The sequence below is a fragment of the Schistocerca nitens genome, chromosome 7 (genome assembly GCF_023898315.1).
Source record: "Schistocerca nitens isolate TAMUIC-IGC-003100 chromosome 7, iqSchNite1.1, whole genome shotgun sequence".
Taxonomy (NCBI): Eukaryota; Metazoa; Arthropoda; class Insecta; order Orthoptera; family Acrididae; genus Schistocerca; species Schistocerca nitens.
In genome coordinates this window covers 579,058,002-579,076,065 of record NC_064620.1, presented here as the reverse complement: position 1 = coordinate 579,076,065, position 18,064 = coordinate 579,058,002, and the positions used below count along the sequence as shown (strand labels likewise).

Genomic DNA, 18,064 nt, shown 5'->3' with positions numbered 1-18,064 from the left:
GCCCTCGCTCAGACCATGGCCTTGTCAAAGTAGCTAGAGGAACATATAGTGATTCAGGGCACTCACTTGTCCTTGTGTTAGAAAACTGCCCCAAAAAGGCAGAAGAATCAGCAATGATCAACAGCATGACAATGGAAGCCACTGCATTAAAGACACGTAGTGTGTATCCACAGGGGATGTTGCCTGTAATTGAAAAAGTGTCATGATTATCTTTCCATTGGCAAGAGATACTAAATTGGTCCCCCATTCGGATTTCCGTGAGGCGACTGACAAAGGGGAGCTGAACTTGAGGAAAAGATGGAATAAGCGACAAAGGGATAACATTCTATGAATGGGCTAGAAAATCCAAAAAGGAAAATGCAAAAGCTCATTTTAGATAGAGTGGGGGTCAGTGAAGTGTAAAAAAAAAAAAAAAAAAAAAAAAAAAAAAAAAAAAAAAAAAAAAAAATCTGCTCAATTGAATATAGGGTAATATCAACAGCAACAGAAAATAGTATCATGGGAACAGGCTTTGATACCATTATGGAAGTAGGCCAGAAAGTGAGACACTAATTTCATGCTAAACTTCAGTCATCTTAGTATGGCTTGATAATTCATTACTGAAATAAGAAGAGAGCAAGGACATACTTCTGATAAGATCAATTATAATGAGGAATTAGTCTGTCAAAGCCAAGCTTTGGATTTATAACTGTTTTGCTTGTGCATATGTTTGTCTTTCTTAAACAATGGAAAATCTGGGATGGAATGTAACAGTATAATGAAAAGTATAGTTGCTACTCACCATTTAGCAGAGATGCTGAGTCGCAGTAAGGCACAACAAAAAGACTGTCAGAAAAATGGCTTTCGGCCAACAAGGCCTTTGTCAAAATAGCCAACATACATACATGCACACACTCTTGGAAATGCAACTCACACCCACAAGGCCACAGTCTCTGGCATCTGGAGCCAGACTCTGGGCAGAGTCTAGTTCCAGCTGCCAGCGACTGTGGTCGTGTATGTGTGAGTTGTGTTTGTGTGAGTGTGTGCATGTTTGTACTGGCAAAGGCCTTGTTGGCTGAAAGTTAACTTTCTAAGTCTTTTCGTTGTGCCTTTCTGTGACTCAGCATCTCCACTATATGGTGAGTAGCAACTATCCTTTTCATAATATTGTTTGTATATTTTCATAGAGACAGTAATTTACTTCTTTCACACAATTTGTTTTCAGAAACAGAATTTCCTTTGTGTGTCTTGAAGTTTTCTCAGTATTATTCCAAGAGGTTTTGGGATTGCAGCCAGATGATGTCGACATCTTGCCTTGATATTTTGTGTGACCATTCCCAAAACTTCATGGAAAAATTTTCTTTATTTTGAGACACTGATTTGATGGAAAAATTAATAATAAATATGTTTTGTAGAAAATTTGTTATGTCGTATTTGTGTAATTATGTAACAAACTCTTACATTTCAGGCTGATAAAGTTGAAATGATGTGGAATAAGAAAGGAAATGGTGTGCTGCTAATGACAAGTACAGAGGTTGACAAAACAGGATCCTCATATTATGGAAAACAAGCTCTTCATTTTATCAGCACTAAAGGCGAAACTGCGATGGTTTTGCTTAGTGAGTTTTCCATTTGTGTGTTTGCTTTTGAGATCTTTCATACCTTCGTATATGCAGCATCATTTACTGCTTTCAACTTTTTTTTTTATAGGTAAAGAAGGTCCAATTTACAGTGTTGAGTGGAGTCCGAAGGGCAATGAATTCTGTGTTATTTATGGTTTTGTTCCTGCGAAAGCTACTTTATATAATATCAAATGTGAACCAGTATTTGATTTTGGCACAGGACCTCGTAATTGTGTGCATTACAATCCTCATGGGAATAATATCCTTTTTACTGCAATTTGTCTTTGTTTATTGTGTTTTGAATTGCATTCTGACAATATATTTAACTTGTGGTTGTATTTAACACTTAGTTATAGACTTTGTATAAAAATGAACACACAGTCAAATTCATTGTGTGTATTAACTATGTCTAAATTCAGGCAAGAATAGTGTTTTACTACTTGCTGATTATGCTGAATATTCAAGGACTGCTATTTGATGCATGCATCCAATGTTTTGTCATTCCTTTGTTTGCAATGTACTTGTAAAAAACTGTTCCAATATCTGAGTGATCTGTGGCTTACCTTTGATTCATTAGTCAGTTGAAGACATTTGAACCTGCTAGCTGTTTTCCAACCTTGGTCTCCCTCTACAATATTTGGAGGGCTTACGGAAGAATTGCAACTGTTTTTAAATCTAATATGCCAACAAACATTTAAAAAACCTGTTCTCAATCAGTGTGTTCTTTCAATACTAGCATATGGAATTGACTTTAAACTGGTTTTTCAAAAGAAAACGACGAATAACTCAGAGTTATGGGAAGGTTACTGCTAGGTACCACTTAGAAAGGTCAGAAAAGAAGTGAAGATGTAAGAGCAATAACAGGCATTCAGGATATTGTCGATATGGTAAAAGCTCTAAAATGGAAATGTGCAGGACATATCGCATTAACAAACAATGGAAGATGGAGGATCGCAGTACCTCAACAGGTATGGGAAAGGGGGGGGGGGGGGGGCTGGCAAAGCGTATAGGTGACAAGTGTAGTGGGTGGTGGTGGGATCACTCATGGAAAAATTCTTGTAGTAGTTGGTGTTAGAGCTGCACCTTTTTTAGATTGAAGTCACTGTTAGGTATACTTGCTTAAAGGAAGTCCCTCTAACTAAGGGCTCACCTTCAGAGGACATCATGTTTCCAAGTAGAGAAGAAATTAGCATATTTCATCAAGATATAAGAGGTATTAGAGATAAATTTAGTGAATTCCTCATAGAAGTTGATTCTGAAATTATTGGTATATCGGAGCACCACTTAAATAATTGGACAATTCAGAGGGTTCCTTTACCAGGATACAGATTAACTGGCAGGGAGTTCCTTGCGGGGTGGGGGAGTGGCTATGCATGTAAAAAACAGTATTCCATTTGAGTCCATAGACGTATCATGGCACTGCACTGAACAGATATTTGAATACAGCGAGTAGCACCCCCTGCGGGTTCGGGGGTTAGAATAGGCCCGCGGTATTCCTGCCTGTCGTAAGAGGTGACTAAAAGCGGTCTCAAACGTTTTGGCCTGTATGTGATGGTCCCCTCTCGGGTTTGACCTCCATATTCCCAAATTCTTCCGAATGGGGAGCCAATTGGGGAAGGGAGCCTTACATGGTTCATTGTGTCCATCATGCATTGAGACCTTTAGCCAGCTTTCTCATGGTTGCATTGCTATCCCATTCGTTCTCCATCTCTTGGGCGAGGATACATTCCTGGGTGCGATTTCCACCCTGCACTGTGCATTGTTGCTTTTTGCGGAGATGGTGACCGGGGACTTCCTTGCATCTAATATCTAGCATGGTAGCTAGTTCATTGTGATGAGGCCGCCATGTACACTGTTGGTTGTAGCCCCCTGACAACACAGGGATCGCTCTGCTGATGTCTGCGCCGTTAACTCCCCACGTATGCCAGGGAGTAGATGCCTATCTCCCTGGGGCACCGGGACTCCCGGAAATGGCTATCCTGCGAGGTGGCCCTTGCTGAGGCTGGGTGGCACCCGTGGGGAGCGCCCTTGATCAGAGTGGGTGGCATCACGGCGGATGATCCGCAATGAAGTGTGGTACATCATCTCTTGCTGGTGGCCAGCTGCCAGCAGTCTCCGTTCCCCTCCCTGGCCACACCGTGGGAGGAGCATGAGGCTCAGGATGGCAGTGACACTTATTCGCCCCGGTTCCTAGTTTGTTCGAGAGCTGATGGGGAGTCTTTCATGTCAACGAAGCCTCAATTCTTCGTAGAGCATTTAGAGGACAAGTTTGGAGAGGTGGACGGCTTGTCCAAAATTCGCTCCGGGGCAGGATCGATAAAAACGGCATCCTCTGCCCAGTCAAAAAGGTTACTTGCTTGTGACGAGTTGGGGGATGTTTCAGTTACCATCACACCCCATAAGAGTTTAAATATGGTCCAGGGTATTATTTTCCATAGGGACCTTCGTTTTCAGTCTGATGATGAGCTGCGCACTAATTTAGAGCTCCGAGGTGTTCATTTCAGCCGGCGTGTTCATCGGGGTCCGAAGGATAATCAGACTGCTACCGGTGCCTTCATCTTGGCCTTCGAGGGTGATACTTTACTGGAAAAGGTCAAGGTGATGGTCTACCGCTGTGATGTCAAGCCCTACAAGACCCTGGACAGACTGACATATACTGAGGCTAAGAGGAAAAATGAACAACTCCATCCTGTGCGAATGACTTCCTCATATGCCCCCGCTACGACAACCGTTATAGCCCCATCAGTTTAGCACATTCCAGTTGGCTCACCAAGCCGTACAACTCCACCTGCCCCCTTGCCCATGGGGGGCACTACCCACCCTGTTGCTCCTGCGCCACCTGCCTCTGGTGCAACACGCCCCCCCCCCCTCCCCCCCCTCCCCACCCCACCCCACCCCACCCATCGGGGACATCTGTCCCCGCTTCTAAGCCAGAGAAGTCTCCAACTTCTTCAGCTCCTCTTGCTTGCAAGGGTTCCCTTGGGTCCCTCCCTTCCCAGATTTCCACAAATGGGAAGGATGACGCCCGGCAGTGGCATAATTGCCTTAAGCAGCTGGTCGTAGGACTTTGCGATCCTCCTCCGTCCCAGAGACTGAATCAGTGAAGCCTTTCCAGCCAGTGAAACCCAAGGAGCAGTGAGAAAAGTCCATGAAGAAGACCTCTAAGACAAAGGAACTTGCGGTGGCACCCACCCCACCAAAACCTACAAGCTCTGTGTCTGAGGGCAAGGTAGAGATTCTGGCGTCCGCTGAGTTCCTAGATCTCGCCGGACTCTCGGACGCAATGGATGTCACTCACACACGTTCTTAATCGGTGGCAGCAGGTGACCCAGCAGCGTAATCTGCCTCCTTGGTCCCTTCACGACTTTCTCGGCCATGGACAATGTCATCTTCCAGTGGAACTGCAGCGGCTTTTTACACAATCTTGCTGAGCTCCGACAACTTCTGAGCCTTCACTCTTTCCTCTGCATTGCTCTTCAGGAAACTTGGTTTCCGGCAATGCGAACCCCCGCCCTCCGTGGCTATTGGGGTTATTATAAGAACCGGGCAGCTTGTGAGAGGGTATCTGGTGGCATCTGCATCTACGTCCTTCACTCCCTTTACAGCAGGTCTGTCTCTCTACAAACACCTTTAGAGGCTGTCGCTGTTCCGGTCTGTACGCCTCTGGTTGTTACTGTCTGCAGTCTCTATCTTCCAACGGATGGTGATGTCCCGCTGCATGTCCTGGCTGCGCTGATAGGACAATTGCCGCCACCTTTTCTGTTACTGGGTGACTTCAACACCCACAACCCTCTATGGGGTGGATCAGTGGCAACAGGCCGAAGCAGCATCGTTGAGCAAGTATTGGCACAGCTTGACCTTTCTCTTTTAAATAATGGTGCCTTCACACACATCAGTGTGGCGCATGGCACATACTCAGCCATCGACCTTTCGATCTGCAGCCCTAGCCTATTCCCATCTTTCCAATTGAGTTTGCATGATGACTTGTGCAGTAGTGACCACTTTCCGATCTTCCTGTCACTGCCACAGTGTCACTCTTCTGGGCGCCCCTGCAGATGGGCTATGAATATGGCTGACTAGGACTTGTTCACCTCCATTGCCACTATTGAGTCTCTTTCCAATGATGCTATTGATGCGGTGGTTCACTCGATCACCAACGGCATCGTTACTGCTGCAGAATCTCCCATTCCCTGTTCTTATGGGTCCCCTCGGCGGAGGACTGTGCCTTGGTGGTCGCCCGAGATCGCTGAGGCGATTAAAGATTGCAGGCGGGCACTCCAGCATCACAAGCGGCATCCCTCATTGTAACACCTCGTCGCCTTTAAACGGCTCTGTGTGTGAACCCGCTGCCTCATTTGCCAACGCAAGCAGGAGTGCTGGGAAAGGTATGTCTCCACCATTGGCCACCGTACCTCTCCATCACAGGTTTGGGCAAAGATTAGGCGACTCTATGGCTATCGGACCCCTGTCAGCATACTTGCACTTTCACTGAATGGAGCAGTCTGTACTGACTCCAACACAATTGCAAACTGCTTAGCGGAGCATTTTGCTCAGACTTCCACTTCTGCAAATTACCCACTGGCCTTAACGCTCCCTGAAAGAGCAGTTTGAACATCGGAGCCTTTCATTTCACACGCGCACCCTGAATCGTACAATGCTCCGTTCAGTGAGTGGGAATTCCAAAATGCCCTAGCCGCTTGCCTGATATGGCATCCACTGTCAGATGCTCAAACACCTCTCGGTGGACTGCTAGCGACGCCTCCTAAACCTTTTCAACCGTATCTGAGTTGAGGGTGAGTTCCTGTCGCAATGGCGGTAAAGTGTCGTAATCCCCGTGTTGAAACCTGGCAAGAACCCACTGGAGGTGGACAGCTACTGCCCCATTAGCCTCACCAACGTTCTTTGCAAGTTGCTCGAACGCATGGTGAGCCGGAGGTTGAGTTGGCTACTTGAGTCTTGGGGGCCTTGTGGCTTCGTCTCAGTGTGGGTTCCATAAGGGCCACTCTGCCACCAATAATCTGGTGTGCCTGGAGTCTGCCATCTGTACGGCCTTTGCCTCCCATCAGCATCTGGTCGCCGTCTTTTGACATGCGGAAGGCATACCGTACGACATGGCAACATTGCATCCTCTCTTCACTTCAAGGTTGGGGTCTTCGGGGTCCCCTCCCGATTTTCATACAAAATTTTCAGTCGCTTCGTTCCTTCCGTGTGCAAGTTGCGGCCTCCATAGTTCCTCCAGAGTTCAGGAGAATGGGATACCGCAAGGATCTCTCTTAAGTTTCTGCCTCTTTTTGATTGCAATTAATGGGCTCGCTGCAGTGGTGGGAACGTCTGTCTCAGCTTCCTTGTATGCTGACGACTTCTGCCTATACTAAAGCTCCACTGGCATTGCAGCTGCTGAACAGCAGCTGCAGGGCATTATCCAAAAGGCGCAGTGTTGGGCTGTAGCATATGGCTTCCAGTTTTCGTTTGCCAAGACCTGTGTTATGCATTTCTGCCAGCGACGCACTGTTCACCGTGAGCCACGGATTTATCTTGACGGCGAACCTCTTGCTGTGGTGGAGACGCATCGGTTTTTGGGATTGGTTGTTGATACCCGGTTGACTTGGTTGCCTCATATTCGGCAGCTTAAACAAACGTGCTGGTGGCATCTTAACGCTCTTCGTTGCTTGAGTCACACCAGCTGGGGTGCCGATCAGTTACCCTTCTACGGCTGTACCAGGCATTAATTCAGTCCCATCTAGATTATGGGAGCGTGGCTTATGGTTTGGCATCCCCTTCCGCATTGCGGTTGCTGAACTCCATCCTTCACAGCCATGTGAATAGCATACTTGTGGAGGCAGATGTCCTTCCATTGCAGTTCTGGTGCCAATGATTACTGGCCGCTTATGCTACACATGTTTGTAGCTTGCCCGGACATCCCAATTATTGTCTCCTGTTCCCTCAGTCGGTCGTTCATCTTCCGGAACGGTGGTCAGGGTGTATGATTGCGGTTTGCATCAGAGCTCTTCTCTCTGGGCTTGAGGTTTTCCATCTTCCACGTCTTTACCGGGCCCCTCTGCCTACATCCCCGTGGTGTGTGCCCTGCCCATGTCTTCGGCTTGATTTGGCACAGGGCCCGAAGGACTCAGTCCCTCCTGAGGCCCTCCGCCGCCGATTTCTTTCAATCCTTGCCACGTTTCAAGACTCTGACATTGTCTATACTGACAGTTCGATGGTTGCTGGTCACGTCGATTATGCTCTTACTCTTGGGGGATCATTATGAACAACACTCATTGCCGGCCGGCTGCAGTGTTTTCACTGCCGAGCTGGTCGCCATCTCTCGCGCCCTAGAGTATATCTGTTCCTACTCAGGTTAGTCCTTCGTTATCTGTAGTGACTCCCTGAGCAGTTTACGAGCTGAGACGACCATTGTTTCCCTCGCTCTCGTCTGGTGATGGCTATCCAGGAGTCCCTTCATACTCTTGCTTGTTGTGGCCGCTCTGTGGTCTTTGTGTGGGCCCCGGGTCATGTAGGCATCCCGGGAAATGAACGTGTTGACAGGCTGGCCAAACAGGCTGTCGGTGCACCAGTCTTGGAGATTGGCCTTTTGGAGAGTGACCTCAGGTCAGTTTTGCGGCAGAAGGTACTTTGCACCTGTGGTGAAGAATGGCGCACCCTTTCTTCAGCCAGCAAACTTCTGGCCATCAAGGAGGCTACCGGTGCGCGGCACTCCTTCTTGCGAGTCTCTCGCAAGGACTCTGTTGTCCTCTGCCAGCTGCGCATTGGCCACACCTCGATGACGCACAGCTATTTATTGCGCCGCGAGGACCCACCTGTATGTCACTCTGGGTCAGCTTTGACTGTGGTCCACATATTGTTGGACTGCCCGCTTTTAACTCCGCTCAGGCAGACGTTTGAGCTGCCTGGTACGCTTCCTGCACTTTTATCAGTTGACTTTGTGATGGCAGTTTAGAGTTTTATTCGTGCAGGGGGTTTTTATCGCTTGATCTGAGTGTTTGTCCTTTTTTTGTGCTGAGTCTGGCCTGTGGTCTACAATTTTAGACTGGTGCATTTCTTGGTGGTTGGCTTTTCCTATGGTCGGCCAACCACTGTCACATTCGGTGTGATTTTAATTCCTTTTGTCTGGTCTATGTCTGTATCTTTCTTGTCCTGTGTCGTCTCTTTTCATCTCCATTGTTTGTTTGTATTCCTTGTGGGGGTTTCAAGTTCATGGAAAAAGGGACCGATGGCCCTAGTAGTCTGGTCCCTTCAGAGTAAGGAAAATGTGCGAACCACAGCTGCTTGATGCAGAATTAAAACATCTCACCAATGCATTCATTGCTCAAGAACGGTTATTCGTTCGCTGAGGTGAAAAGAACATTAAGACCACTGCATAGAAATCATAGTAATGCTCAAGTACTGGTGAAATCAAAAGTTTTCCTGCATTTCAGTGAGGACATTACTGACCGTGTAGGAAAAATATTGAAGAAGCGGAACATCTCAGTAACATACAAACCCACTCAGAAGATGCAAGATGACCTAAAATTGGCTAAGGATGCTCACCAAGCACTGGAAAAAGGAGGAATTTATAGGACCCTGTATAGTTGTGGGCAGGTGTATGTGGGTACTACAAAAATAACGGTCAAAAAACGACTAGAAGAGCACAAGGACAACTACAGAAGAGGAGAGACTGATGGATCAGCTGTTGCAGAAAATGCTTTGCAGCCAGGAGACCACCACATTCATTTCTATAGGACTCAAGGACTGGCAGCCAAAGGCGGATACCAGAATTTTGCTGTAGTCAGTAGCGAGCCAGGGTGTGAATTGGTCATTCAAAGAAGCTACGATCCACCATGAAAATGTCCTCTTCAGATGGGGACGAAACACTGGGTTTTGAAGGTGAAATCCGTTCGACTTCAGCATAATAGCCAGGAGCATTTTATTAATTATGACATTTCTGGCCTTGTAAGTTTACATTTTATATTGTTTAGAATGTTAAAAAAGTAATCTCATAAAGTATCGTCCGAGCTCTAACAGAAACAATACAAATCAGTGTCGTGAACGTACATTGCACTTCACTAAATTTGTACCTTTAAATCAAGTGTGATACTTTGTCAAGCCAAAATGTAGCTTTGATGAAAACACTATATTTTTTTGAAAGATAAAATACTTTGGATGACATTCATGTGATATGGGAAGACTGATGAGTGACTCGAACACAGGTTGCAGTACAGACCTAAAAGTCTTTGTGGGCCCAGCTACCTGAGTTCTGCTCGGAATATTTCAGTACATATTGTGAATTCTCAGTGCTGCAGTGTTTGTGATGTAACAGTAATTTTAAGTGTCCAACAGGCTAAATTTAATTCCATGTAAATTGCTGCAAATAAGTACTATTGCCTATAAATCGCTGAGAGGTGGAGCCATTTTATATACTTCATCCTTCATAGGATGAGCAACTTTTTTTTTTTTTTTTTTTTTTTTTTTTTTTTTTTTTTTTCATTGTTAGGTATGGCCAGAATTATTTTTAGATGCCTGTATTCCCTTTCGCCTGCTTTATCTGGTGCATTTTTATATTTTCTCCTTCTGTCAGTTAAATTTGACACCTCCTGTGGTATCCAAGGATTTATACTAGTCATTGCCTCTTGCCCTATTTCATCCTCTGCTGCCTTCAGTGGTTCATCTGTAAAAGCTACGCATTCTTCCTCTACTCTATTCTTTTCCCCATTTCTTGTCAGTCATTACCTAATGCTTACTCTGAAACTTTCTACAATCTCTGGTTCTTTCATCCTATCCAGGTCCCATTTCTTGCGAGATGGCACAGTGGCTTGCACACTGGACCCGCATTCGAGAGGACTATGGTTTGAATCTGTATCCAGCCACTGAGGTTTGGGATTTCGTGATTTGCCGAAATCACTTCAGGCAAATGCTGGGATGGGTCATTTTAAAGGGCATGGCTTGTTTCCTTCCCCATCCTTTAACACTCCAAACTTGTGCTTCATCTCTAATGATCACTGTCGACAGGGTGTTAAACCAAAATCTTCCTTCCCTCCTACCTTTTTGCAGTTTCTTCAGTTTCCATACATAACCAGTGAATTGTTGTTGGAGTGTACATCTGCTCATGGAAATGTCTTATAATTTGGTTCAAAAATTTCTGTCTTAGCATTATATAATCAATCTGAAACCTTCTGGTGTCTCCACGTGTCTTCCACTTATACAGCCTTCTTTCATGAGCAGTAAACCAAGTGTTAGTGATGATTAACTTACGGTCTGTGCAAAAGTCTGTAGGGCGGCTTGCTCTTTCATTCCTTTCCTCCAGTCAATATTCTCCTATTTGTCCTTCTCTTTCCTTTACTACTATCGCATGCAAATCCCCCATCACAATTAAATTTTTCTTCCCTCTTAACTGTCTAAACAATTTCTTTCATCTCATTGTGGCTTAATATAACACAAAATGTTTCATTAAAAATAAGATTTTATGTTTGAGCATTATGTAATATAGGGTAGTGACCCATTTCAGATAATATTCCCAATAGGTACATTTATCTGTTCCAGAAAATGAAATTTTCCATGTCCAACACTTAGGAAATTATGTTATTGTTATATCTGATCAGAAAGAGTGGAAAACTGTGAATGTGCCACATTTAGATGGCAACACTTAATGCAAGGAACACTGAGTCTTTGCATGTGGCCTGACTTCATATTTCATGACAACACGGATCACCATGAATTCTTCAGAATACATGTTTTCTTTAATGCCGGTGAGCTCAGGGAAATGGACAACTTTTTGGTTAGAAGTTAGCCCTACCACAATGTGATTTTCTTTCGCAATGTATCCTGACCAAATCAGGAAGAGGATGTTTTTTTACCTTGCAGTGTTTTACCATGCACAGTGTGTAGTGAAGTCTACAATCCATTCTGGATTATCTAATTTTTCCTTCCTACTTTCCGTTTCCTTTCAGAAACTCAACAATAGTAGGCCTTAAATTGAAAAATCATTCCTAACATGCCCCTTGACTTAACCAATGTACTTCGCAATAATATATAATGTCTCCACACTTTTCGTTCAATTGCATGAACAACAGTTGCAACTGACAGTCTACTAGCACATGTGACTTCAGAAAATTTAGTATTCATACCACCAATTGCATCACATGCTCCAATTGCATCACATACTCCATGCCTGCTAATTTAGCACAAAGTACTTCTTGATGTACAGCACAATGAGTCTGTTGATTATTGTAATTTTTTGCTCTTTCATCGTCAACTAAATCTTTCTTTATGCATGGTGATGTAATGTCATTCTATTGCAAATTTGTGGTACCCATCAATTATGTGATTGCAAAATAACCATTGAGAATTCTCATCCTTCTATGGTTTCTACACATTTTTAAAACTTAAGATTATAAATCACTATACAGCCTCTATTTTTGCAAACAACCACTTAACCTCTGAACTCCCTTTATTCTACAAATAAGTAGTGAAGGATAAACAGCACCAAAACTAGATTCCATGTAACTGGAGAAAGGTGTACCAGCCAAAAAATTCTGCGTAAGATGTTGGAAGAAACAGTGTTACATAGCAGGGCTAAAGCAAATATCATGCTGTTCAGAATGGTTTAAAGGAGGACTGAGCAGTGCTAAGGCAGGCCAACGCTTCGGACCATGCGCTTGCAGCACACTGTGCACATGTGCAGTTTCGCATGCCTCGGCTGACCCTGGCTTAGTTCATAGCATACTTTGTAATGTAACTATAAGTTTGGTTCTTGTAAAGTTCGTACATATCATACAAACTGCATATTTTGTCAGTTATCATGTTTTAATGGTACAGTGGATGGTCATTTCTTAGTTTAAAAGTACATAAATAATGTACCTGAGAGATTGTCAGTTTGTTAATAACGTCACAGCTGTTTGCCTGTGAACAGCATGTGTTTCCCAGACATAACACCAGTTAACCGTGCATACTGCTCATGTTAGTATTCACATTATTATTTTTGTGTCCTGTCACTAGGAACATATTTGCTAGATGTACTGATGTTTCCCTGTATCTTACAGTTTTGCAGTGATTGTGTTTTTTTGTTAGAAGTTGTCCAGAATTGCTTGTGGTAATCAGTAGCCAGTAGCATTTAATAACTTGCTGTTAGTTCTTTATAGCAAATATTTTGGTGTTAAAAGACATATGGTGCTTTTGCAAGGAGGAGGGGGAGGGGCGTAGTGACTCAATAGTTACATAACTGTCATCATGTTATAACTGTGTATTAACGGCATATAAATTATAGTATTTTTTATCATATGTATTCCTTGACTTTTATCTACTTCTTTTGCTGGGAGGCTTTGGTAATTTGCAAGGCTATGTAGATATCTGGGACACACAAGCAAAGAAGCTGATAACAAAAATGAGTGCCCCTGATACAACATTACTCTTATGGTCGCCAGATGGTGAACATTTCATGACTGCCACAACTGCTCCACGGCTCAGAGTGGGCAATGGGTAAGTAAAGCTATGACTGAATTTCTTTTACTACTATGTGTTGTAGTCGTGGAGATACCCAGAGTTCCTGTTATTGTCTCCATGAACATAAGGTTGTAACTGTCTAAAGCTTGAATAAAAAAACCTTACTTACAAATAATTTTAATTTCAGCATGATTTACTAGAATCGGTTACCATTAAGCTTTTCATGTTATATTTAGTTTGATTTAACCTTAGATTATGAATGTTGCTGCAACAACACCAGCACCACCAGCAGCAGCAGCAGCAGCTGCTGCTGCTGCTGCTGCTGCTATCTCCAGTAGATATGAGGAGCTGATCATTATCAAGTTACTACTACTACTACTACTTCTTCTTCTTCTTCTTCTTCTTCTTCTTCTTAAAAACTTTATGTTTTATTCTACAGATAATCTGTCCTAATTGTCATTTCTTTGCAAATGGCAGTGAATATTGTTTGAAATGAATGAAAATTTCTCTGAACAACATTGAATGTGCTTATAGTGGCTTGTAGAGTTAACTTGTGCCACCAGTCCACACCTGCCAATGATGTCCATTGCAAAATTTTCTTTAGTGTTGTGGAAATTAAATATTCATCTTGTCATGCTCTAACGCTCCAGAAGCTGCATATTGCTATAATGATCATTGTTCTGTAACTGCCAAGTATGTAAGAAAATAGTCTGTGACAAATAAAAAAGATATTTACTCTTGATAATTTGAATGTGGATATGTGATACTTGGCAGTTAGAACAGTTGTGTTAGTGGATAAGCAAATTAGAGCATCCTAAAATATTGACGTGTCAAAATAACATTAATTCCGAATCTGAAAGTGAAAAAAAGTCAGGCAAAATACCCAGTTTTATTAAATTTGACATCACAATCATATGAAGAGACCTGTGACTAATATTTGTTTACAAAAATACATGTATAATGGCACAATCATAAGTGTATTCTAATAAGACCACTTTCTACCGAACCACAGAACCATTTTAATATAAGTGTGCAGCATGGTGGCTTTAGTCTTAGTGAGGATCCTGCATTGACTTCAAGACTTAAAAACACATTGCTGCATATTGATCTGAAGGTGAAAATTTTGTACAGTTGAAACAGCTTATGCACTTGTCAGGCAATAAATATTTTTAAAAAAAATCACCATTGGTTTTAGAAGCGGTATGGTGATACAGCTCTACTGTACTGCGTCATTTCACAGGAGTGCTTGATACTGTAGAGGTGAAACAACTGGATAGCATTCCCATACAGCAGTGTATCCACAGCACTTTCACACAGTACTCCACTAGAAACAACAGAAAATTCTGATTGAGCAAACGATTAAAACACTGAATTCTCATTCAGGACAGGAGTTCATATCCCCCTGGTCCTTTTTTGATGTACCTTTTCCATGGTTTCCTTGAAATGCCTATGGTGGATGCTACAATGGTTCCTTTGAAAAAACTGTCACCAGTTTTTAACTGCATGTCAATTTGAGCAAATGCACTATTTCTAATCAACTTGTTATTGTGGGACATTTATCTTCCCTCTCCCTCTCCCTCCCCTAGTAAATTTTACCTAGCATACTCAGTATCAGGAAAACACCATCTGCATCCTCGTATTAGATGGAAGTGGCCACATTTCTGATATTGTAAAAATTGTTGCCCATTGCCCCACAACGTATGATGACATGTAGATCAATATGCAAAATATTCTGCATAGATGGTGTTAAGAAGTACTAGAGCACAACTGCTTTCGTCTTGTGTATCTGACAAGATTAATTGTCACTGAAAGAAAGAACCACTTACAGGTCAATGCTTGCATGATACACAAATGGCTATTTCTGTCAATGCCTGTGTGATCTGAAGACCAGCAGTGCAGTTAGTAGTGCTATTTATTTTACCTTGGATCATTTTACAAAATGACATTATGTAAATTAAGTTATACAGAAGCTTTTTACATTACAAACATAATTAAAATATTATTTTATTTTACCCAAAATCTGTGCAGATATATTTTTAAACACTTTCACACCAATTTGCTCACTACTGACATCATTTTCCAAAACTCTTGAGAAGGTCATATATTGTTGAGTACCATCTTACCTGAGCAACAATAATATTTTCCTTAAATCACAGTTGCAACCATGGTCTATGGGTAGCATCTTTGACTAGTAATTAAGAACATCCTAGGTCCCGGGTTCAAACTCCGCCACTGCTTAAATTTTGTGTAAAAATAATCAGCAATGGTGTCTGAAGACTTACAGCACAATAAGTCACCACCTCTCTGCCAATGGCCTTATGAAAGAGGGTGGAGGAGTGGATGGAGTTTCAGGACACTCTCCTGTACTTGGGGTGGGAAACTGCCCTTAAAAGGTGCAAGGATCAGCAGTGATTTAAGTCATGAGAATAAAAAAGGCAGTGGAAACTGCCGCATTAATGACAAATAATTTGTATCCGTAGAACATGTGGCCTGTAATTGAAAAAGTGACATGACGATCTCTCCATGGGCTAAAGATTCCAGACTAGTCCCCCATTTTGATCGCTGGGAAGGGACTGCCAGAGGGGGCGGGGGGGTCACCATGAGAAAAGATTGAATAACCAAGGAAAGGATAAAGTTCTAAGAGTCAGTGCGTGGAATGTTAGAAGTTTGAACATGGTAGGGAAGCTAGAAAAACTGAAAAGAGAAATGCTAAGACTTAATTTATCGGAAAGAAGACAAAGGTTTATGGTCAGATGAGTACAGGGTAATACCAGCAGCAGCAGAAAATTGTATAGTGGGAGTAAGATTCATTATGAATGGGAAATTAGGGCAGAGAGGTAGGTACTGAGAATAGTTCAGTGATAGTGTTGTTCTCATCATATTCGACGGCTGATCAACACTAACTACAGTAGTTCATGTATGCATGCCAATGTCGCAAGCTGAAGATGAAGAGGTAAAGAAATTATATGAGGTAATTGAACGGGTAATGAAGAAGATTAAGGGAGATGAAAATATAATAGTCATTGGAATACGATCATAGGAGGAGGACTGGAAGGAAGGATTAAGGGGGAATATGGGCTTGGTAGTAGGAGTGAGAGAGGAGAAAGACAAAAAGTTCTTTAATAAATTTCTGGCAGTAATACTGAACACCCTGTTCAGGAATCACAAGAGGAGGATGTATACTTGTAAAAATCCTGGAGATATGGAAGATTTCAGTTGGGACATCATGGTCGAGAAGAGATTCTGATATCAGATATTGGATTGTAAGGTGTACCCAGGAGCAGATAGAGACCCAAATCACAATTTAGTAATGATAGTGAGTAGACAAGTCAGGCAGAATTAATGTTCTGAGTAGTGGGATATGGAAATACTAAGGAATGATGAGATATGCTTGAAGTTCTCAGAGGCTGTTGATATTGTGATAATGAATAGTTCAGTAGGCAGTTCAGGCGAAGAGGCATGGACACACTAAGAAGGGCAATCACAAAAGTTGGTAAAGAAAACAAAGGTACCTCAATTGATTGATGAAAGAAGGAAGTACAGAAATGTTTAAGGAAGTTAAGGAATACAGAAATACAAGTCACTTACGAATGAAATAAATAGGAAGTGCAGGGAAGCTAAGGTGGAATGGCTGAATGGAAAATATAAAGAAATTGAAAAAGAAAGGAATGTCGGAAGGACTGGCTTGGCATATAGAAAAGTCAAAACAACCTTCGGTGAAATTAAAAGCCAGGGCGGCAACATCAAGAGTTCAGTTGGAATTCCACTGTTAAATGCAGATGAGGGAGTGGGTAGGTGGAAAGAATACATTGAAGGCCTCTATGTGGGAAGGACGTGTCTGGCAATGCTATAGGGAGGGGGGAAACAGGAGTCAGTAGGGAAAAGATGGGATTCCAATATTAGAATGAGAATTTAAAAGAACTTTAGAAGACCTGAGATCAAATAAGGCAGAAGGGATGGATATTATTCAATTGGAATTTCTAAAATCATTGGTGAAAGTGGGAACAAAACGACTATTCACTTTGGCATGTAGAATTTGTGAGACTGGCTGTATACTATCAGACATTCGAAAAACATCATTCCCCGTGTTCTGAAGACAAAAAGAGCTGACAAGTGTGAGGATTATCACACAATCAGCTTAACAGCTCATATGTCCAAGTTGCTGATGTGAACAATATACAGATGAGTGGAAAAGAAAACTGAGAATCTGTTGGATGGTGATCATTTTGGCTTCAGGGAAGCCAATGGCCTTGCCGCAATGGTAACACCGGTTCCCGTTAGATCACCGAAGTTGAGCGCTGTTGGGCTGGGCTAGCACATGGATGGGTGACCATTCGTTCTGCCAAGTGCTGTTGGCAAGTGGGGTGCACTCAGCCCTTTTGAGGTAAACAGGAGCTACTTGATTGAGAAGTAGTGACTCCGGTCTTGGAAACTGACATACGGTCGGGAGAGCAGTGTGCTGACCACATGCGCCTCCATATATGCATCCAGTGACATCTTTGGGCTGAGGATGACGCGGCGGCCTGTCTGTACCATTGGGCCTTCATGGCTTCAGAACTTGGAGAGAGAGAAATCAGTAAGTTGAAATATTTTGCATGTTTTCATCAATAATTTCATATGGAATATTGTTCTGGGGTAATTCATGTTTAAATAGGAATTCTGCCTCGCCCAAAAATGTGTTGTAAGACTGGCATGTGGTGCTCACACACAGTCATCTTGAAGGCATTTGTTTGAGGTGTTAAGCATTTTTACTACTGCTTCACAGTGCATTTATTGCCTTACGAAGTTTGTTGTAAATAACCCACTGCAGTTGAAAAGGAACTATGATGTACATAATTACAATACAAGAAGGGAAAATACAGCTGTCTTTAGCACAAAAGGAGTGTTCAGTGGTGAAGCCAAAAACTTTTTATCACTTATCCAGTGATGTAAAATGTGTGACAGATGGAGGATTTGAAAACAAGCTGAAAAAGTTTCTCCTTGACAACTCCTCGTATTCCATAAAAGAATTTCTATTATTTTAATGTGTA

The 18,064-nt window shown here is 42.7% G+C and overlaps 1 protein-coding gene and 1 pseudogene across 1 annotated transcript in view; both read left to right on the top strand.

Moving 5' to 3' along the window:
- The window catches only part of LOC126194707 (eukaryotic translation initiation factor 2A), a 180,383-nt gene that overhangs the window by 89,245 nt on the left and 73,074 nt on the right, over positions 1 to 18,064 (top strand). Inside the window, exons 7-9 of the mRNA XM_049932946.1 lie at positions 1,448 to 1,598; positions 1,690 to 1,860; positions 12,896 to 13,070. Coding sequence (XP_049788903.1) covers positions 1,448 to 1,598; positions 1,690 to 1,860; positions 12,896 to 13,070 — 497 coding nt within the window. The remainder of the gene's footprint in view (positions 1 to 1,447; positions 1,599 to 1,689; positions 1,861 to 12,895; positions 13,071 to 18,064) is intronic.
- On the top strand, positions 17,275 to 17,392 carry LOC126195993 (5S ribosomal RNA; annotated as a pseudogene).